The sequence below is a fragment of the Coloeus monedula genome (assembly GCF_965178545.1).
Source record: "Coloeus monedula genome assembly, chromosome: 8".
NCBI lineage: Eukaryota > Metazoa > Chordata > Aves > Passeriformes > Corvidae > Coloeus > Coloeus monedula.
In genome coordinates, this window is record NC_138788.1 from 8,578,271 (window position 1) to 8,600,347 (window position 22,077).

At 39.8% G+C, this 22,077-nt stretch overlaps 1 protein-coding gene across 1 annotated transcript in view; it reads right to left on the minus strand.

The window, feature by feature from the left end:
- Positions 1-4,713: 4,713 nt before the first annotated feature.
- The window catches only part of GRID1 (glutamate ionotropic receptor delta type subunit 1), a gene marked incomplete at both ends in the record, with an annotated part of 491,898 nt that continues 474,534 nt past the window's right edge, over positions 4,714-22,077 (minus strand). Inside the window, one exon of the mRNA XM_082285773.1 lies at positions 4,714-5,142. Within this exon, the coding sequence (XP_082141899.1) occupies positions 4,714-5,142 (429 nt within the window). The remainder of the gene's footprint in view (positions 5,143-22,077) is intronic.

The window sequence follows — 22,077 nt, forward strand, 5'->3', positions numbered from 1 at the left end:
AAATGCTGTTTTTATTTGTTTCCTAAAAATTAAGAAAAATAATAATTAGCTGAGGCAACTGCTTGTATGATGGAATTGAGGCTTCTCATACAAGTAATACAGCTTTACTAAACATGAGTTGTAACCATCCTTTTCTCCCTCCCCCTTCACCACATGTCAATTTTTACCTTTAATTTTGCTTTTCTTCAGAGTTTTCTTCTGACTTTCTCCTTGCCTTTCCCAGGGCTGCCAAAGGATGTGGTTTCTTTGAGAAATGTACAACAGGGTCCCCCAAATGTGTTAAGATTTATGCCACTCTTTAGGTGCTCACATATAAGTTCAAGTCAGTAAAGGAAAATAAAAGAAAATAACAAGGTCTGAACACTGTCGTTGCTGTACTGCCCCACTAACATGATTTCCTCTGAATGCTCCTCTTGTCACCAACCCAACAGCTTTAAACCTGTCTCAGAGAAGAGATAGTCCTAAATTTGAACAGATTTAAGGAAGAATTTTCTTTCTTTAAGCAATCCCAGCATAAAGTTTAAACTGTAATCTATGTTGCATGCTCAAAATTTTAATAGCGTTCCTCTTTCTGGTTAATTTTTGAGATGTTTTCCTTTTCAGAGCTACCCCTGAAGACCAGTTTATGGAAAGCAGTGCTCTTGAGCCCAGTATTAAGAGCTAAACCTTCACCTGCTGAAACTCAGTATGCTTGACCCATTCCCTGGAGGGAAGCTGATTTACACAGGTGAGAACCCAGCTTTAAGTGGTTTATTCTATCAGCAGACTAAGAAAAAGTGAGCTGTTTAGCTGAGACTTCACCTACAGTGCAGCAATGGTTATCAAAGCAAGGCAGATATGGGGAACTTCACTTTGCAAGACAAGTATTGCACACATGTAGTTGTAACCCAGCATAAAAACATTCTATCAAGTTTCAACTCTGAAATTAAAAAGCACAATTACTCTTTTTTTTCCCATTGCAATAGGAAAACATGACATACTAAGAAATAAGAGCAAGGCATTCTTCAGATCAAAAGCAGATTCCCCATGGATTGCAAGCAAATAGAAGAAACTGAGTCACATTTTTGTAAGAAAATAATTTCTAAACTAATGGGTTGATAGAACAAGACACACTAGAAGTGCTGTGCCACAGATGTCACTTTTGTGAAAGCTCATCATCAAAAGAGCACAACAAAAGGAAGGTACATTTCATGTAAAATCACCTTTGCAGTGTAAACATCCCGGAGGAGCTGCAATATTTGGGATCCTATGTTATTCCCTATTTTAAGTACACTCAGGGGAAGTTCCATTTGAAAATCAAGGGCACAGTTTGGTCTTCAAAGTTTTCAGAAACTTCTGCCGTTTTTCTATTTCAACTTGCCAGATATTAAAGGTGAAGGGTCAAATCTGCAGGTGGTGTAAATAAGCATAGCTCTGTAAAAGCTTTCACCTTATGCTCATTTACATCACATGGAAATTATATTTCTCACTTCTTCTGTGAGTAATTGCACATGAATATATATATATATGCATGTGTGTGGTGAATACATATTATATAGAAAGTGAATGCTTTGATCCATCAAAAGGAAGATACAAATATAAAACAGGAGACAGGATATGAAAATCATACATTCTGCATTTACTTTGAAAACTGAAAATTATGGGGAAAGAAACATTGCTTATGTTCAAGGAGAACCTGGTGATTTGCTTAAATAATCTAAACTCAAACCACTAGCACATGAAGGATTTAACAGCCTCCTGTCAGGGCTGACAGGCCCAAGCTATGACTTGCTAACTTTTATATAAACAAATAATTACTAGCCAGTGAGAGATCCATTGCAGATTCCTACTTTTGCAGTGTAGACCCTGGTGCAGCAAAGCACTCAAGAGGTAAGGTTACCTTCAAGCAGCTGAGTAGTCCCAGAGTTTGTGGAGCTCATTCACCTGCTTAAAATTAGGCACATATTTAATTTGTGTTTTAATTCCACCACCAATCAGCAATCCACTTCACCTGTGCATAAAGCAGGTGCTCCCTACAGGGCTCACACACATGCTTAAATACTCCTCTGAGAGAGGGCTGCGTGGTTTGATTCTTCAAGATCCTGCTCATTTTAGATGCAGCTCTGCAAAGCAGCCAAACAGGTGTGTAATATTCTGTGCATGAGAATAAAGGAGATCTGACATTGCTCATAAGTTATACCACACTCCCAAACTTTACAGCATGTAGCAAGATTAAGCCAAGAGGAGAACACTGAAGAATGTTTAAGTTAATCCCCCAAATATATTGTATTCACAATTTATTCCACAAATGCAGGTCAGTTAAAATTACTCAGTACAGTGTTTTAGTCCATAATATGAGAAAGGTCTAACGAGAAAGCAAAGGTGCCTCAGTAAAAGAAGGTTTCAAGCCCCTGTTCTGGGCTTTGCTGCAGCAAATCAGCAGCATGCTTTGTTTTGTGAGGAACAGCTGGGCAGCAGCTCAGGAAGCCTCCAACAGGTTTGTGTGCCACAACACATTGCACCCTCGTGGCCACCCAAGCACCTCCTTGCACCTCTGCCTCAGCACGTTCCTCTGCTGCTCCTAAAATCTTAAACTGGTCATGAAATGAGAGATTTTTCCAATGCAAATCTTTGCACTCTTTTGCCAAAGCATCTTTACAGATTCCTCTGTGTGCTTAGACTTTTAGTGCAGATATTTCTGTCATAACTAATTCATGTATTTATGGAAGATTTTTTTTTCCTGTGGCCATAGGTTTGTTAAGACAACAAAAAAGAAAAAAATATGACAAAAGAAGAAAAAAAATCCAAAGTTTTTGTGGGCCAAGTCTCTAAATAGCATAAATCTAGTCAGCTTTATTATTCATTATAATTAGTTTGAAGCAAATAGTGAAATTTGTGCCAAGCTACAAAATTGCCCTGTCTTCATGAGGAACCAACTTGACAACAGAGACAAATTAATCCCTGTAAGAGTACTCCCTCTGTAAGCTCACCATCAACATTCCTCATTTAAAAAGTAGTAGGCTGAGCATGCTCTTCCATAAGGCTGGTTTTATGTCACAGTTTGACTTTTCCTCCCTACTGCTTAAAGTGGAAATGTAAAAATGTGGGGACTTTAATCACCCCATAAATATATGTGTTGTGTAATTATGCAAATCAAATTAGGAGCAGTGAATGGAATGTTTGTTTATCCAAAAACCTGACCCGGATCGCCTGCTGACTTTCCTGGGATGTGAATGCATTTTTACCTCTGTTCAAACAGAATTTTTCACCTTAATGTAGACAGTGATTTTGCTGCACCAGGATCTACAGCCTTTTCCAAATAGCGGTGTTCTAATAAAGTGAAGAAATCCAGCTACAAAGGGAAATTACAGCCTAGTACCAGGGATACATTTGAGAAGACACTAAATTATCCCAATCTTGAAAGAGAGTGATGGTCCATGAAGAGGAGGCGGGGGGACAGGGATCCATTATGTTTGGCATTCAAACTTCTGTTTGGGAAGGAAGCAATGTGTTAGATTTTGTTTTGGTTTTTTCCTGTCATATGAAATTGCACTGGTAATATTTGCATGACAAGACATTAAATTAGCTGCATGTGTTGCTCTGTCTTTGTCCTCTGTGTTTCACAGACAAAAGGTTTTGTACAGCCATTTGTACCACGATTATAGACATGGCCATTAAAATGTTCCTCTTTACAAAATCAATGGAAAAAAAAAGCAGAGCCGTGCTTATAGTCTTGTCATTCAGGGATATGATGTCAACAGGGAGCACTGCATCCATTATGCAACAAATTCAGTGAAATCTTAAAGAAAGAGATGGCACCAGAGGGCACAGTCACTGCAATGCCATTATCTCCTGCCCTTACAGTTCCTCCTTGCCTCACTCCATTGGTTCCTCCCCATTTTCAGTCATGTACACAAGAAACAAAAAAAAGAGCTGAGCAGTTTTTCTTAAAAGCTTTCCCTTTAACCTAAAACCTGTTCATCAAAGCATTTATATATATAATATATGTCATAATATATATAATATATATTATATATATGTATAACAAAACCCAGAAAGTTAAATTAAAAGAGCCACACAGCACAGCAGACACGTAAAAACACAATCCAATAATCCTGTGCGTAAATTTAGAAACTGTGTGGAAGTTTAAATCCTTGTTAGATGGAAAACGTTCTCTGTTTATTGTTTGTTGGATTTTAGTCATAATTCACCTTTAAAACATTTTTTACTGCTATGCTAATACCAGCTGTTAAGTTCTCTGAGTGAATTGTCATTTTGGCTATAAAACAGGATTCTGGGGAAAGGAGAGATCTGAGCATGGTGAATTTTTCTAGCAAGAAACAGATAAATTTTTTGCTCTTAAAAAAACCATACCTGTAAGGGAATAAGTGTTGAAATCCATGAAAAAAAAAGAAAAGTATGGCCCTCAGTCCCAGTAACAGGTCTTCTTTGGCACTTGAGAACGACCACAAGTAGTTTGCCTTTTTATTCATATAGAACAAAATTTACAAAGTCATTCATACATTTTTGTTTGTTTTTTGTTTTGTTTTTTACTTACTTCGAAAATTGGGAATATTCAAAATACACTTTTACCCCACTTCATTCTTTCATTATTTACAAGTATATACAAGAAAAACGTAAGAGTTTGTTTCCTTTTTTTTCCTTTTTTTTTTGTCGTTTCTTTTAAATTTTGTATTAAAAATCTCTGCTGGTTGTTTTTACTGTTTGTTTTCGTCATATGGATGTTCCATGTGAGGGCTCCATTGCTTCTGGAATGACTCCCCCCGGCACGGACTGGAATGACATTGGGATCGGGGTTTTCACGGGGCTCTGCCGGAATAGTCCTCCGTTGGGTGACCTGTGTTTGCACTGTATGGAGGGCATGGTGGCTGAGCTGCTCAGTGGCAGCGGCAGGTTGCTGCCCGAGGCAGCTGTCAGTGTCCTGCTGGCACCATGAGCTGTCTGTTCTGGTAAAAAGGTGGTGACAGAAAGTTGCGTGTTCTGGTACTCGCGCACCGGCTCCAGGGTCTGAGCTGGCTGCATGCCACCGATCTCCAGCGCCGAGATCTCGATGGATGCGGGAGAGATCTGCTTGTGGGCTATGTCTTCATCAATTAAACTGTTCATGCGTCTGTGGACCTGCTCCAGATTCACTTCTTTGTCCTAGTGAGGAAGAAACCAGAACAATCAGTCCAAACCCAATCTCCAACCCCGTCCGGTCCCCCTTCCTCTCCTCTGTGTGACCAGAGCTGCTGATCACTCACTACATCACTTGGATTTCAACTGTGCCTGTGCAAAACCTCAAGCTCCACCGACCTCAAGGTCCGCTGACATCTCCAGATGAAAAACCTGCTGAAGGAAATGCTGAAGAAAACACCAGCTCAATCTCAGCCCACTGGAGCTCCTCATGTTGTCAATCCCATCCTCCTGGGAGGTAAACTGATGGCTGTGCTTCAGCTAACAGGGTCTGGCACCAGGGACCAGCACATCCCTTGTGCCCTTGGCTCACCTTGCACAAGCTCAGAAAAAAGCCTATGGCAGGCAAACAAATGAGCTGGGACTCCAAATTCCAGTGGGCAGCTCAGCCCCTTGTCACCACATGACAGCTCCCCACTGTCTCATCTATCTGCAGAGCATTTTCTAAAGAACACATCAGCAAAAAAGCCCTGACTTCAGGGCAGTTGTTTCATGTGTCGAAATCTACTGGCCAGGGGTTGCAGTGGTGATGAATTCTTGCCTTCCCATCAGGAAGCCCCGTGTCACCTGTGTGACACAGAACAGACCTACTGGAACAGACCGGAGAGACACCTACTCTGAGAGCCCTGGGGAGGGGACCACACATTTGATTTGCGTTTGGAACAGTTGCATGAGAGACCATAAGATGTCAGTCACCTTGACACGTCATATGAAAAAAGTCTGTCTGTAGTCAGAGCTCCGTAAAACAATGCTGGTCTCTAGAAAATGCATCAGCATCTTCTGAGAATGTGTTTCCTAAGGTTCCCAGTGCAGTCTCTTCAACTGACTGCCAGGACCACTTACTCAACACATTTTAGCTTCCATGAGGAAACACAGCAAAAGGAGTTGTCTTTAAATCCTGAGGTAGCAAAGACCTACAGTGGGCTGTTTATCATCTCAGCACGGCATTCAAGACGCTCAAATTGTGAAGCAACAAAACTGGCAGGGTGAAGTCAACCACCTGGGATGCTGTATGACTGAATTTTAGCAGCTAGCATTGTATTGCCAATATAAAGGTATTACATTATATCATTTCTCTACATTTCATAAGGACCAGCTGTGACTGCAGTTGTAGTTATTTGATGCAAGTGTAACAAACAGCAGAATAGCAGCAAAGCATAACAGCCTAACAACCCTGGAACTGGAGCAATTCCCTGGTCCAACAGAAACCTGTAATGACATTAGTCAGACAGCAAGACTCCAACCTAGGGAGCAGGACTACCTGAGACTTTTGTGTTCCAGTAACCCCTGGATGCCCAAGGTCAGCTTGTGCTTAAATGTTGGTTTAACTCAACAGCAGCAGCCTTAATGATTCAGATCTAGGCTCAGGGAATGAAGAAGTACAAGGTGTCACTGCCACTCACTCCTCTTAATCTTTTGCCACTGGTGTTCAGGTGGAGCACAGAGTATTACAATCTTTTTCCAATGGTATCCTCTGCTCTGCAGCTTTGCTTTCCCCTGTAAATTGACAAGCCAACTTCAAAGTTCTTGATTCCAGTCAATGTCAACTAGAGATTCAATTCTAGCCTTGTGATTTAACACCCCTTTTACATTACTCAAGAACCATTGAATTTGCTGATCCCTCCATGGGTTTGGAAATGAATTAGTGTTACATGATGTACAGTCCAAACCTGTGTCCTTAGCTTAGGCTAAATCCATATTGATTTCACCTGGAATACAACTGCTCCACAATTACAGAGCTGAGCTGCATGTTGCAAATTCTTTGCTAATCAGTGGAAAATGAATTCCTATTTAATTTATGTCAGAAATCCACCAAAATCCCAATGAAGCTCCCAGAAACCTGGGGGATATAATCTTGCTCACCAAAGAAACAAATAATTTTTTAAAAAATCTTGCTTTTTCAGCCAAATCCTCTAATCAGATAATTTTGAGTTAGAGAAAAATCAGTGGATAATAAAATAAAAAATAAACTTTTTTGACATGAAGGGATCACACAACACTTGATCAGATAACCCCTGCAGCTGTATTAAGTCCTTCCTGACAACAACCACACCTGACCTGTCAAGCCCTTCATCCAATACATTAGACAATGCACTAAGCTGATGATAACTCAGAGGCTCTTTTCTAAATTCTGTAGCTAGTAAAATGAAGGATTTATGGTACAGTGGCCAGAGGATTACACGGATTTAATTCGTAATTTCCTCAGTTCCTCTTTCTTGAAGTAAAATTGTAGACTTGGGGCAAATGTGAGAAAAGTTCTTGCATTATTCCCCAGTGGGAGTAAGAGCTTGACCTCTCTGGGTGGGTTCCTTTTGAACAGATGTCCAGCTACTCACTGCTGCATTTTCCTCACCTGTTTGCCAACAAAAGCTCGCTGCAAAGTTCTGCATGTCCACAACTTCAGCTACCACCATGTATGATGATATTGTGTCTAAGGAGCTAACCCCCAGAAGCCCATAATGCAATGCCTCTTTAGGTATCCTGTGCTATTTCTTTTCTAAACGAGGCTGCTAGCTGTGATGTAGACTCCTAGCTGGCATTCTGGGTGTCTGGGACTCATATTCTTGTCAAGCCTCCACTACAAAATAAGAAAACAAAGGAGAACTCAGGTTAGAACTGAGCAAATATTAGAGTAAATATTCCTAAATGAGGCTTTGGAGAAATGTTCATAACTCATTAGCATTTTTATGAGCTTTTGCCAAATACTGATGCCTTCTTCAGATCATTTCAAGTGAAAATATACATAATTTTATTTATATTTTAATTTTTTTGATTGCAAGTACATCCTGAGTGCATTCATCCTGCTTGGCTAGTGGAACAAGTAAAATGTGACTTGGATAAAGCCAAGCCAGAGGGAAAGGTGAGGTTTCAATAATTGCAACAAGCAGTCATTAATTGTTTGCAGAGCGAAAATAAATTTATGAATGAAGCAGGATCTTCACTTGAAGCATCTGTGCAAAAAAGGTCATAAAATTCAAAGCATGAATTAAGCCTGGTTGCATATTTAGCTGAGCCCTTTTAAAATGTAAACATAAAGAGGCACAGCTGGGATGCTCTTAATACACATCTCCTGGTCCAGACCACAGGGATTATTATGGACCACATTGTTTGGAATGTTCCCCTCTCCTGGCCTAACAGGTCTTTTCCTCTGCTATGCACAGTCCACCTCGGGACAGCATTGCTCAGAAAATGGTGCATTTGCAGCTGCTTATGTTTCACAGTACAAACTCATGTTTCACTGTGCTAAAATTTTCCTTCTCAATAAAAATTAAAACCAGCTCCTGCAAACAGACAGCACATTCTATCTGTAACAGAACACTTTATGAAGTATGTAGAGAAGTAGATGCTTGGGATCTCTTTAAGAAGTAGGGGTGAGGATTTCATTTGCCTACTTCTCTTCCTTCAGTATTAAGGACAACTTTCTGGCCTTATTAAGATCAGAGAAAACTTTTTAAAGGCTTTCGACAGACCAGGAATTCACATTATTCCTTCTTTTCATTGTCAAAATAAAATGTTTGCAAAGGTTATGGAAAACAACTCGTCTCTGAGGAATTATAAAATCACATTTTTAAAGGTTCTTCCCTTTTTCTTTGTCTTATTAGACAAAGAGCAGCTAAATAACCAAATGTCAAGGTTTGCATGAGACTATCTTAATGGTGACTGAATGATTCTTCAAATACTTTAAAAAAAACTAAGATAAAATTCAGAAACCCTTGAAAAGATTCGTTTGTCACTGCACACTGTAAAACTGCTATGAATACTAAGATTTCCAGAAGTGAAGGTTTTGGATAGCTTTATGTGACAAGACAACCTTTCAGAATTTGTGACTTCTGTAAACCTAATCTTTTTGTTTCCTTTATTGTTCTTCTGGGAAATTCAGTAGCATAGCATATGTTACTGAAAACTAACAAGCTAAATGGAAAAAAGTTTAAACAGCAATAAAGCCAGAAAAAGAAATCCTAAAAGTTACAGTGTTTTGCTCCATTGTCAGCTCCACATTCTCCTTTAATTTTAGTTCTGTGCTTCTCATTAAATATCAGTAATTTGTTAAAATTTCTTTTTTGCACTTAATATACAAAATTTAGTTAATACTATAAATATGTCACATCTCAGCCATTTCATGCCAGTTCAGCTTCACTTCTCATCTATGGCTGTGCTGGAGACAAGTATATGCTTGTGTTGCCAGAAGAAGATAAAATATTTTTCCTTTGCTGGCTTCATAATTCTATTTTCAATATTAATGTTGTACTCCAAATAGATCAGTTGAAGAAATTAATCAGTGAAGGAAAGAAATGTGTAAGGAAAAATTAATTATACACCCAGGCTTAACCTCTGCAGGCTTGAGGAAAACAGCTCACCAACCACTGCTCCTGGTCAGGAAATTCTCTTATTCATAAATACCAAGTGAAATGTCACCGTCCCCCAATGAGTTTGAGTTCTGGAAGGGCTTTTGAAGGGCAGGTTTCTGATATGTCCCAAACACTCAATTGTGGGCAACAGGTTCAGTGGCCTATGACTGACTGCATGAACACACCCTGGCTTGGAGTGGATTTGCAGGATGCTCACCAGAATGATCTGAAAATAACTAAACCTGCATGGCCACACCTACAAGAAACTCTCTTTCAAGTTTGGCCTTATCACACAGAGAGAAATTAGAGCAAGATACAAATGCAAACAGCATGATTTACAGAGTAATCAATATTTTTTTCTCTAGCTTATTTTCTGTGCCTCTTGACAGTGGGTTCTAATAAAATCCCATGGGCAGTCATATTGAAAGAATATGGAACTAATTGGGACGTCTGGAGTCAGTTAACGTGGTCAAATTCAATGGTGTTGGAAAGGAGGTACTGGCTGATGTTTTCAAGAAATTGCCTACATCACCCTAAACACAATTAATTAAAAGGCAACACTGCTCAGCTGACAGGCTTGCAACACTGGGGATTTTCCAGGGGAAAAATTTTTTGAGAAAAGTATTTTTATTAAAGACACCTTTAATAAAAGGTGCAGCATCTGGCTTTTTGCTTGTGATTTCTCTGAGCTTATCACAGAGCTCAAGAGAAGCCACTTGAAGATGTAAAAATGCTACAAGATGATGAAACAGTTCCAGCAAGGCAAAAAGGAAGACAAATGCCCAAACTGGAAAGTCTAATATCTGCAGAAATGTGATGTTAAAACTATGCCAAAACTGTGATAAGTTGCATCTGCATCCAGCACATGCAAATAAAAGCACACTAGACTAGAGAAGAAAAAGATCGATGGCCCTGACCCCAGAAGGACTAAACTTTCAGAAATGTAGCCTACATGGGCAGACAGGCTCACACAGGGAGGGAATATCTTGAATATGTCAATACCTCCCAGTCAGGTGCCAAGAATGTAAAGCCTGTTAAAGTAGTTCTCAGTAAGACTCAGGAGACATGCAGGAAACAATGCTGTTAAGGTAATATAGCCTTAATCATCAATCAGGGCACATTTCTGGTTTGTTTGTTTGTTTCCTGTCCTGGGTGACAATATGAAGGATTATCTTTCGGTGAGAGAATGAAACCAAGACACAAATGCTAATATTAGATTTTCATTCTGTACAAGAACTATTTAAAAAAATGTGGTAATTTTGTGATTAGGGCTGGCCTTCAAAATTTGAGACAAACACAGTGTCAGACACTTGCTCTTCCGCCCTTGACCAGGAAACATGCTAGTTTCTCTCCCGCTCCTATAAAAGTCCTCTTGACTCATATATGTTGTGTTCATAATGACACTGTCAGAGGTCATGAGACACAGGAGCTGGAAGTCACACCTGTACCCAGTTAGAGAGGAAGGAACACTGAGGCACTTCCATGCACAGACAGACATACTGCAAAACTGAAAAATAAGGCAGAGAAATAAAATTGAAACAGCAAAGTTGCCATGCTCAGGTACCCACAAACTATTCTCTTCTTACTCAGCATCAAAACCCACAGCTCCACCAAGCAACCACCTTCAGTCTTTGAGGTTTAAGACATCGTGAACTCAAACATTTGCCTGTTAAGGAGAAATAAAGCAGCAGCAGCTCTGCTTATGTACAGTTGTTTAGGATTATTTTGAAATCCTGTATTCACCCAGGGTCACTATCATTACTTTCAGTTACAGCTACCGCATATGCAAAGCTGTAATTTTAATTTATTCCAGGAGGCTCTGACAGACTGGCAAAACCAGGCATAATTGGCTTGCTTAAGAAGAAAAAGCAGTGATGATATATGTAATAGATGTGCTGCAAAAAAATGACAGTAGAGTATGGTGTTACATTAATACAAATAACTCCTTTTTAATATGTGTGTGACGCTCATTATTCCAGAGATTCTGCAGCCAACAATGCAGTGAAATGCAGAGAGACGTGTAAACAGATGCAGTGATGATCTATGTCTGCTGTCATTAATTTAACACAGGCAACTGACCCAGTCAAATAGCACTTAATGTTACATAAAATTTGCTGAGTGGTTTCTGAGTGTGCTCTGCTCGAAGCTGGTTTGACCATAACAGAATCTTATTAGAAATATGCAGGGATGCACCTCAAGAGTCTACTTGAAAAACTGCTTTTAGAAATAGGCCCAATCCTGCAATCAAGCTTCTGCTCTTATAAGTGGAAGCTCTACCATGTATTTTAAATCAGCAATTAGCTAAATTATTGTCCATAAACCAGCTGTTAGAAGAATGCACTGAGACTAACATCAGGTGAGGTCCAGTTGGCTGTTACCTAAATTGAAAGAATAAAAGAAATGAAAGTTTTGCAGTATGTTAATTTCATTCAATGTGGAATCATCTGCAAAGAAACAAAACATAAAAACTGTGTACAAGAGGCCACCTTATTCACTAGGTGATGCCCTCCTTCACCAGAGAGCAGAAATTCCTTTATGAAGAGACAGTAACACTCTTTTTCCTTCTAAGTAAACCTGAAAAAAAAGTAAGATATTACAGAATACTGGGAAGTTGATGTTAATGTGATAGAAAATTGTTTCAAATACACTGCCAAAGATTATTTCCAGCTACCCACAGAAAGAAAATAGGTGCAAATAAATTATTACTAAAAGCCTAGACACCAAACAAGAAACAGTGACTTGCTACAGAACTAGTGCAAGTAGCAAGAACCTTCATGAAGAAGTTCACATCTTCCCACGCGCCTGTTGCGCACCTTACCCAGGTTGGATTTATCTAACCTGGAATCACATCTAACCAGGGGTCTAATTCTGACATGTCCCACGGGTCCTGCCTGTGAGCCTTGCTAGGAATGCTCCAGACAGTTACCTCCCCAGCAGGCCAGTGAAGCTGACAATGCACACCACTTCAAACCAGCCAAACCTCTCTGTCTTATATTGTCTTCAGCTGCATCCCCGTCTCTGGCACTGTGTGAATAAATACACAGGACACAGTCCTGATAGGAAAAGAACCACACATGAGGTGACAGCAGGTCTCCCCACAGTGTCTTGCAGTGATCTGCTCCCACATTCACCACCATCCATTAACTAAGTGCAATCACAGAGATCACAGTCTAGTCCTCACAATTCACACCAGACCTGCCAGGAAAGAGGCTGTGATAGCATTTTCATTTGTTTCTTAGTATGAAAGGGGGCATTCAGCCTCATGCTGAGATATTCAAGGTTTAAAATCCTTACCAACCTTGGTTCACCAGCTGGTAACTCAACTACAAAGAGAATGAGTGAGCGGTTCACACGGTTCAGATGTTTCCACAGTTTTCATGAGGTTAAAAATAAGAGAATGCAAAGAAACATTTCTCAACACAAGCAGCAAAATGCAGTACAGAATGAGTGCTGGTTGATGAGCATGCCAATGTCTCTGCAAAGGAACTTGGGAGAAAGGAGAACTTGCAACCAGAGAAACCTCTACTGTGTACACACTACAGACTGCAGTTACAGGCATTTCCAACAACACAGAGGGCAGGAGCAAGGGGAGTTCCAGGGGAAGGTAAAGATGAGGAGAAAACTAACAGGGATTCATCTGTGCAGGCATTTTCAATAGGAAACCAATTATCTGTATATTTAATATAAATTCTCACCATGCTTCTGAGGCCCAGCCTCACATCATTGGCCATCTCCAGATGGAAAGGGAAAGGAAGATGTGGGGAGAAAAAAAAAAGGATCAAGATAGTGAGGCTAATAATGTAATTAATATTTCACTCTTTTCAGCAAATATATACTTATTATTTCTTCTTTATTATATCTGAAATAGCATTGCAACAAAGGAGGATGGCCCTCAAGAGGGTGGTGTTTTAAGAATTTGACATCATCTAAAGTTATACTGTGAGGTGACAGATTACTCTTTTATGAAGGAAAAGTTAAATTCATGAAGGTTCTATTCCAAAGCTCACTAAAACTTAATGGCTTCTTTACATTGCTTTACACAGTTTTTAAACCAAAATTATAATCTAGTCCATAAGGGATGTAATTTTTCACTCTAGTGAGCCCAAACCAGAGCAATGCTATCCTTTAACACTACTGAATTACTCTACTGGAGCATCAGGCATAACAGATTGCTCCACAGCCTCCTTCTTCACTGCTCCTGTCTAGTCACATCCAAATCTCAAAAGTTCCCATTTTTTCCTATTATGCCAGGAGTAAAAGAGAGTTGGCACAGGAGACAAAGAATTGCTTCTACAACCTGTTTGATGCCCAGTGTTAGCTGACTTACACAGCCTCTTGTCTCCACTCCAGCTATGGGAAAGTCTTACTAAGTCCTTACTCCTGACTATTAGGCACATTTTTTTAAATTAGAAAATGAATTTTGAAAAGGTTTCTGCGCCTCCATTCAGGGCTGTGTTTTAGAAACTGCCCAAGCTCCTATTTTGACATAAGACAAGACATGACCAGCCGAATCATTAAAATAGCTCAGCATAAAAATCTGGACACCAGTTTCCCAAAAGATAACTCTTGCATGCTGAATAATTCTGAAGATACAATACTTCTTATGTTGAGTGAGTTTGAGTAGCTCTTTTCTATATATGTGCCTAAAAATATGTGTCTGGAATTATGGAAAATCATAACCAAGCCATTGATTAATTTAAAAAAAAAAATATTTTCCACAGTATTGGAATCTGTGATTCCTTAATATTTTGCTAATATTGACCACAAGTTATTTCAGGTACTACAAAATTATTTAAATTCAATTGGCAAAATGGTTTATAAATTGCATGGTAATATTATTGCATTATAAGGTCAATCTTCAGCAAATAACTTCAATGCACAACTAACTCCCAGTATCTGCTTCATACATGTTGGTTTCAAAGCAACTGAAGTTTGATCCTTGCCACTAAAAAGAATGGAAATGTTTTGGTGCTCTGGGTGAGATCAGAATACACCTCTTATTTAATTTTATGTACATGCTTAAATGCTTAGTCAGATCAACACCTAAGGCATTTTACAAACCACAAAAATGCAAAAGAAATTTGAGAAAAAGTCACATTTTATGCTTCTTTTATTTTAAACTTTTACTGATTTTGTTATTTTACACCCCCTTCAAAAAGTCAACTTTAAAATACCGCCGTAGGCTGAGATAAGACATACAAAAATTAGCTCTGTAAACATTGTGTGAAGAATCTAAAAGAATCTGACACATTAAGGCTCCAATTCAGTAAAATACATAAGCTCATGCCAAGCTCATGAGTAGCCACAGAAGTTCTCTGGGATAGGCAATGTAATGCAAATTAAGCAAGTACTTACACTCATCACCAAACTGAAACTTTAAACAGGTTATTTCTTTTTGATCTCCCTGCATGGCAACATTCGTTTTTTAAGCTTATTTCTGTTGAATAATTTTCTTCCCCCTCCCCCACTAAGGTTCATGCCAAATAAATCCAGATTATATCCCTAAGGATCCCATTAGCAGGGTTTTCTTACATGACAGAGAAAAATTAAACCAAACATAAAAATCCCTTCCTTGCAGTTAGGGAAATATGCTGGTACAAAACTCAATTGCTTCACCACTGCTTTGGGTAGAAAAGCCTGGGTGCAGTGACATAAATCACGTGGATGACATGTCACTTTTAAATCCATTACAGCCTTGAGCAAAATCTATGGTGATCAATAGCAAGAGCTGACTGATTTCATTTGATTCTGGATGTGCACCCTGCCAGGGACCAGGAATTACAGAATTTCTGCTTTACTATAGGCACCTCCAAAGAGAAAATCTTGTTTCTTCACTCACATAAAAAGCCAACATGGAGTTTGTTAAGATGCCCTTCCATTTATTATCAGTTCTGTACAAGGTAATTTATATATTATATATTATATCTTCCTCTTTTTTGTTTTTCCTTTAACCAATTCTTCCAGCTTATACTTTATCATCAAACAACATTAAACTTTGCATTCTGGGATGACTGATTCCTAACACCACTTTGCAGATTTAAAAATGCTAGTTAAATGAAGTTTCTCAGCTTATTACATTCAAAGCTGGTTGAAACTGAATTTCTAGATGGCATTAAAATGCATTATTTTGCCAATGCTTGCATGATTTATTTTCCCCAAAAAAACCTTTATTTATTCTTAGAAAAGTAGAATACAATACAGTGGTACAAACAAATGATAATTTATATGCAACTGAGCAAAAAATGTACAAGGATTTCAGACATGTCATTAAAATACAGAAAAAAAAATTAAAATAAAAACAAGATAAAATATAGAGAACATGCAATGAAGGGAAAATAAAACATCGGTTTGATGATCTCGTGTTTCCTTTCACTCTCAAAAGGAACCATCCTGGGGCAAATCAAATTGTCAGATAAAAAGGTAACACCACAAAGGACACAAGGTCAATGAAGTGACAAGGAAAAAGACAAGGAAGGTGAAAATAATGGTGAAAGCAAGAGACTCTTTAATAATCAAAACCAACACTGCTGACACCATGCTGAAGGTACAGAAGCCTCGATTGCCATGGAATAGTATCTGGCTGGAGAGCTAAAGTGAGATGAACACAGTGCAAACCACAATTCTTAGCAGTGAAAAATTTGGATCCATTGGACTCTTGTCTGCCAGCTCCTATTTCCATTTGTAAGGTACACTGGGATTCCTGCTCTTCTAATACCAGAAAAGAGTCTTAGTGGGTAACTTTCACGACTGCTAAAGCTGGAAGGATGGATTTTTGAGGTAGGCTGGGTAGGGACATCAGTGGACATAGAAACAGGGGAGTTTAAGGCAGATCACAAGAGGCTGCCCCAGCCAGAGATACAGGGTTCCTTTCTTTCATCTTGCATACTGCCAAAATACTTGTGACAATTTTTAGAGCAATTTTGCTACCTCCCACTATCTCGTGGAGCTCACAGAGTCTAGACTTTCTGAGATTCAAGACATCATTAAGCTTGGAGTAGCAGGATATAGGAATTACAAGGCGCTGTTCTAGAATGCAAGACCATTCGCACTCTGGACAGTACCTGAAATGCTGCCCCCTTTTAATAACTTAAAAATAAAAAGGACAGAAAAGTGAGAAGAGTCTATTGAATAAAATGATTTTGTAGAAGCATGAGAAAGCAAAGAAATCACAAACTAAGCTGTGAAGACTGTGATTGTTAATGAATTATAAATTTGACACAAGTTATGAGACAATGACCAGTAGCAACTCAGGAGGTGGAAAACTATGCTATGCCTTAATCAATGAAACCCCCAAATCTTCTAGCACTACAGAATTCCAAACACACAGTGACCAGTTTCTGAAACACTCACATTGCTAGGAATAGCACAGCTGGTTTGGAAAAAAAAGATTTCTGATTAATCATATCTATTATCTGTGCAACGAAAGAATCAAACCAAGAATTCTTGAGGTCATTCTAACACTTTCAAGAGCTATATTAAATATAAGTGAACCAATATCACCTCTTGTGAGAGATGCAACAAGTATCAGTTCCCAGAAAACAAAAAATCATCCTGTATAAGTGACTAATTTTGTTTAACATGGGGTTGCCCATTAATTTTTTTTTTTTTAGTGACTAATCTCACGCACAGTGAAAAAGATGAGAGTTTAACTTTCTTTCCATGAATAGGAGGATATTTTATCTTTGCTTACAAGTTTCCATTGTTTTGTAGTATGTGGATGAACTAGGAATGCTTTGTAATGGTTCTGAAGAGATCTCAGAAGTAATAATCTTCAGAGGAATAGCACATCACACAAAGACACAGCTGATAAAGCACAGAGGATGCTGGGGAGCCCATTGCAGGAAGCAGCCACGCTGGATCATAACGACAACAAAGATGTGAAAACTGCCTTTCATTCCTCCAAAGGGGATAAAAGATACCAACAATCTGATGATGTGGCAAAGCCCTTGGCTGTTAAATGATCCAAATTACATTATGGCTTACTGATCTTGTGAAATAAATGCATAGAACTCATACAAAAAGTTACAGAAATTCAGAGGCAATTGTCAAAAAAGTTCAATATTTTTATGGTACCAGGTTTTAATAACTTTAGCTGATTGCTCAGTCATTTAAAAGGGATGTAAAGTGACTCCATGTAAAAAGACTCCATAATAAATACTAATTTATCACAACTCTCTAATTTTCTGAAGCTTATCAAAGTCAAAAGATTAGGTATCAGTATTTCAGGCTGAGTAGCAGCTGTGTAAATTCCAGATTTTAACACACAGAGACAGATGTATGAGCTGCCTAAATTTCACTGTGTGTATCATATGGCTGGGAACTAACAATGACGAGAGGGTGATTATAAATTCCAGAATATCTTTTTGGAAAAAGATGGCCTAGTGTAAGTTTTTCTGAATTAGAAAGTAATAAGGCAATTTTAACATTACCAGATATTTTCCAGTGTGAAGAGATTGCAAACTTGAGCCCTAATAGAAGAATGTGGCATGATGTTGCAGCAGTACATTTTTTTCTGATGCTGGAGTTAATCTTTCTTTTGTTAATCTGATCTGATAGGATTAAATGAAGAATTAATAGGGGTAACATTAAGATTTGTACAGCAGAACTCATTAGAAACATTTTTACGAATCTCCTTCAAATAGAATAAAAATATCTTGTATCAACATCCTGAAAAAGATCAACCCAACCTTCACTGTTCTAGCAAGAAATTTCACTATTCTTTAAATGATACAATTGTGAACCAATGGCAACATGGAAAATAAAGGGAATTCATCTTTCCTGGAGGTTTGTCTTAATGAATTGACTTAGTGCATAGGAACAATACTATTTTTTTTTTTAATCTTGTGGGGTAGAGTTCCTTCATATGCAAAAAATGTAAAAAAATATTCTAATTGGAAGCAGTCTCCCCCTGACATAACTCTTCCTATGAAGTCTCTACAAATGCAGATCAGGTTAACACAAAGTCCAGGTTACGTTGTCAGGTTTCAAAAGACAGGCTTCCTGTTCCTCCCAGGTACATGATTAACACTAAATTCCTCACACTCATTGTAATTAAGATCTGTGATTTATACCATGCAGACATCCGAGTCATTGGACATCAGTGTATTGGCTCTGCCTAACCTCCACAAAAGCCTAAGGAATACAAAGTGGAAAAAGAAAAGACAACAAACTGGCAAAATCCACCACCTTAATGTCAGCTGAAAACATTTCTCCAATGCCAATGAAGGCAGTGCACATTCCTCTGGCCACAGACTTCACAGACCCTTGACATAAAAAAGAAGAGTCTCTAAAAAAAGCTTTTTCTCTCTCACCACCAAGCAGCACACCATCCAGCCCTGCCATAAATCTGCCATAGTAGTTGTGCATTCACTGTCCCACATTTCTCTTTTTTTTTGAGTTGGCAATTGTTGACATGATACAACCAACCAAGTGGGTCATGCCAAACAGAGAATGCTACACAAGGGCTTCACAAGTCAGGACAACTCCTCGTTCAATTCTGGTTCCACCATAATTTTTTCCAAGGGATTTATAAAGCTCCTGACAGGGTGAGGGGCACAGAAGCCAAATGTTGCCACCTTCTCTTTGCCTCACGGGCAACACTGAAATCTAATCTTAGACTGCAAGAAAATCAGCCTTTTCTGTGACCATCCACAAGCTCTGCTTCACAGAAGAAAGCAATTGGGAGACATCCCAGTTCCCACAATTTTTAGGTGATATCACAACGCTTGTGTTTTGCCAAAGCCTTCCCAAAAGCAGAAGAAAATCAGCAGCATGACTTGAGTTTGCAGCTGCTATTGAACTAATGACTTGGCTGGAGTAGCAGATGCAGCTAAGAGGCAGATTTTAATGGTCTGTGTATGCTACTCGTACTGAAGCTCTGTCATTCTGGCTCTTGCTGTAGAAATGCTGGGTAACACACAGTGCTAGAAATGAGATATCCTGAATACACTCCTCCTGGACATCAAATCCTCCTTGTGCTTTTGGTCCCCTATGCCAGGCTCAGCCACTGCTCCTGGCTCAAGCAGAGTGTGAGCACCCAGGGCTCCACGCTCCCCTCAGCCCTGGATCCTGTCCTTTCCACAATTTTGAAACTTGGTTCTTCTAAACACATCAAAAACCTTCAACCTATATTCACCATCTCTTTTGAAACTTGGTTTCCTACCTTAATTGCAGTAGCTATCAGATATCCCACTTCAATCCCTCCTCACTGGTAGCACAAAAATAAAATGTCTGGCCACTAATCTGCCAGGATATACTGCTACATTCGTTTACCAATTTAGTTGAGCGGATGTTGGGTCACTGTGACCAGAGCCCCCAACCCCTGGTCTGCAGTGGGGCCGGAGCAATGTGGCCATGTGGCCACTGGCCTAGGCAGAGGGTTCCTGAGGATCCTGCCTGTCCCTGGCTCTGGGCAGCAGCCACCCTTGCCTCGGGCTGCTCTGATCAATCCAAAGGTGCCTCTAGCTGCCTGCCTGTCATTGCACCCAGCTGTCCCTTTCAGGGGACCCCTCATTCCATCCCATGCTGCCTGGCATACCCTCCGTACACCTTCCTCCTGCTGGCTCAGCCCGGCCCAGCCCCGTGCCCTCTCACTGGGAACATGCACTTCCTCGTTCAGCCTTTACACCTGCTCGTGCCAGGGCTCCCACTGACTCTGCTCCCCCTCTCCTGGCAGCACCCCCATCACTGATCTTTCTGGAACCTGTCCATGCTCTGAACCAGAGTTTAATTTGCCTCTAACCCAGCCTAGTTGTGCTCCAAGGGCAGGCCCAGCCCCCCACACAGCGATCTCCCCAAGCACAGCTCTACCATAGGGGTAACTTCAGATTCCTTTAAAACACAGAAGGTCAAAAGTATTCTATTTTTGTCAAAGAAACTGCAAAAGAGCACTACAGATGTACAGAGCTACCTTGATCACTGTATGGAAAGGGGAGGAGGAGGAGGATGGGAAAGGGAGAAAAGATGGGATGGGGTAGGCACAGGTATGCAATAATCCTTCTTACAGTTATTAAAAAAAGAAATGAAGGGGACAGGTGAAAAAGAAAATATTTAAACTCAGGAAGACAAAGCCTTTTTCAGTAACAGAAACTCCTTGCAATAAAAGAGTGGATTACTTCACCTTAGCTACATGAAACTGCCTTTAGGTCGTGTTCTCATCTCACTCTACAAAGATACACAAAGGCAAGTCCCTGAGCGTAGAGAGGGGAACACCACCTAGTATGGCCAGGTAAGTGCTTGTGCACACAGCATGAGGACACTTTGGAAAGCATCTCTGCCCCTGCCCAGCAGGATTTCACACCTACTGCTGGGCTTTAGGCCTTTGCAACGCTAGCATGGGAACACCTTTGGGGTTACAGCAGGAGCAACTTCTACAAGGCAGAAGGGCAAAATCATAGGTTATGGAACTGTTTGGGTTGGAAGGGACCTTGAAGATCCCCAATTCCAACCTCTCTCTCATGGGAAGGGACATCATCCACTAGACCAGGTTGCCAATTTGCCAAAATTGCTTACAGGTGACAGGTATGTCAATCAGTCTAGTGCTCCTGCAACTTGAGAAACAGAGATTAGAAGTGATGGGCTATGTACTGTTTTCCAACTGTAGTGCAGCTCACTGCTATTATTTGCTTGTAAGAAACATCTATTCTAAGATGATGAAAGCACCTACGAACACCTCAGTGTCTCCAAAATTACAAGAGGTTAGTTTGTTAAACATTTAATCTACTTAAACAAATACAGACTTCATGCAAGACAGATCTGAGTATAGCCTGATAATTCTACCTTAGCATTGCTAACTATCACTGGCTGCTGTGCATGGAAACTCCAAACCCAAGAAATTCTCAGATATAATTTCCTAGATAAAACATGTTATATGAAGGTCAGCTTCCTCAGAGGCTCCTACTTTTAGACATAAAACTGACTTTAAGAGAAAGGAAGCATTTAAACAGTGTCATGGCAATATGGCTTATTCAATTATTAACTAGCTGATTTATTTTTAATTACTCATGTACCTCTTCAAACTCAGCCTAGGTCAGCCATGAAGGAGAGCAGCTACCAGATGTCTGGCAGCTGCAGAGCCTGCACAGGATGGACATGGATCTCCCAGCCAGTGGATGGGGGCTCAGATCAGAGAAAACATCACCACAGATGGCACAGCCGGGTGCCCGTGACTGGCCCCCCGTCACTCGCAGCAGAGTGGCCGAGGGCGTGTTTCTGAACCACTCTCTTACCCCTAAAGGTGGTCTCTCCAGGTCAGGGTTGAGGCACATTGGTGGGGCAATGAGGGGAAGTTTGCACTGCTGCTGCCCATGCTGTATCTGCTCTACAAATAAATAGAGGACTTTAGTCTCCAGGGCTGTCAGTTTGGCACCTTCCATGTGCACAAAAGACACTTTCGTTTGTTTGCTTTTATTTTCTTAGAAACAACCACCCAAACAGTTATATGCAAAGCTTAGTATGGCAAATCAAAATAAATCAAATTTATTGCATGAGAGCACCTAAAATCCCACAACTTCCACTTGCTCTCTCTTTCTTTTGTGTTTTCTACTTTTAATTG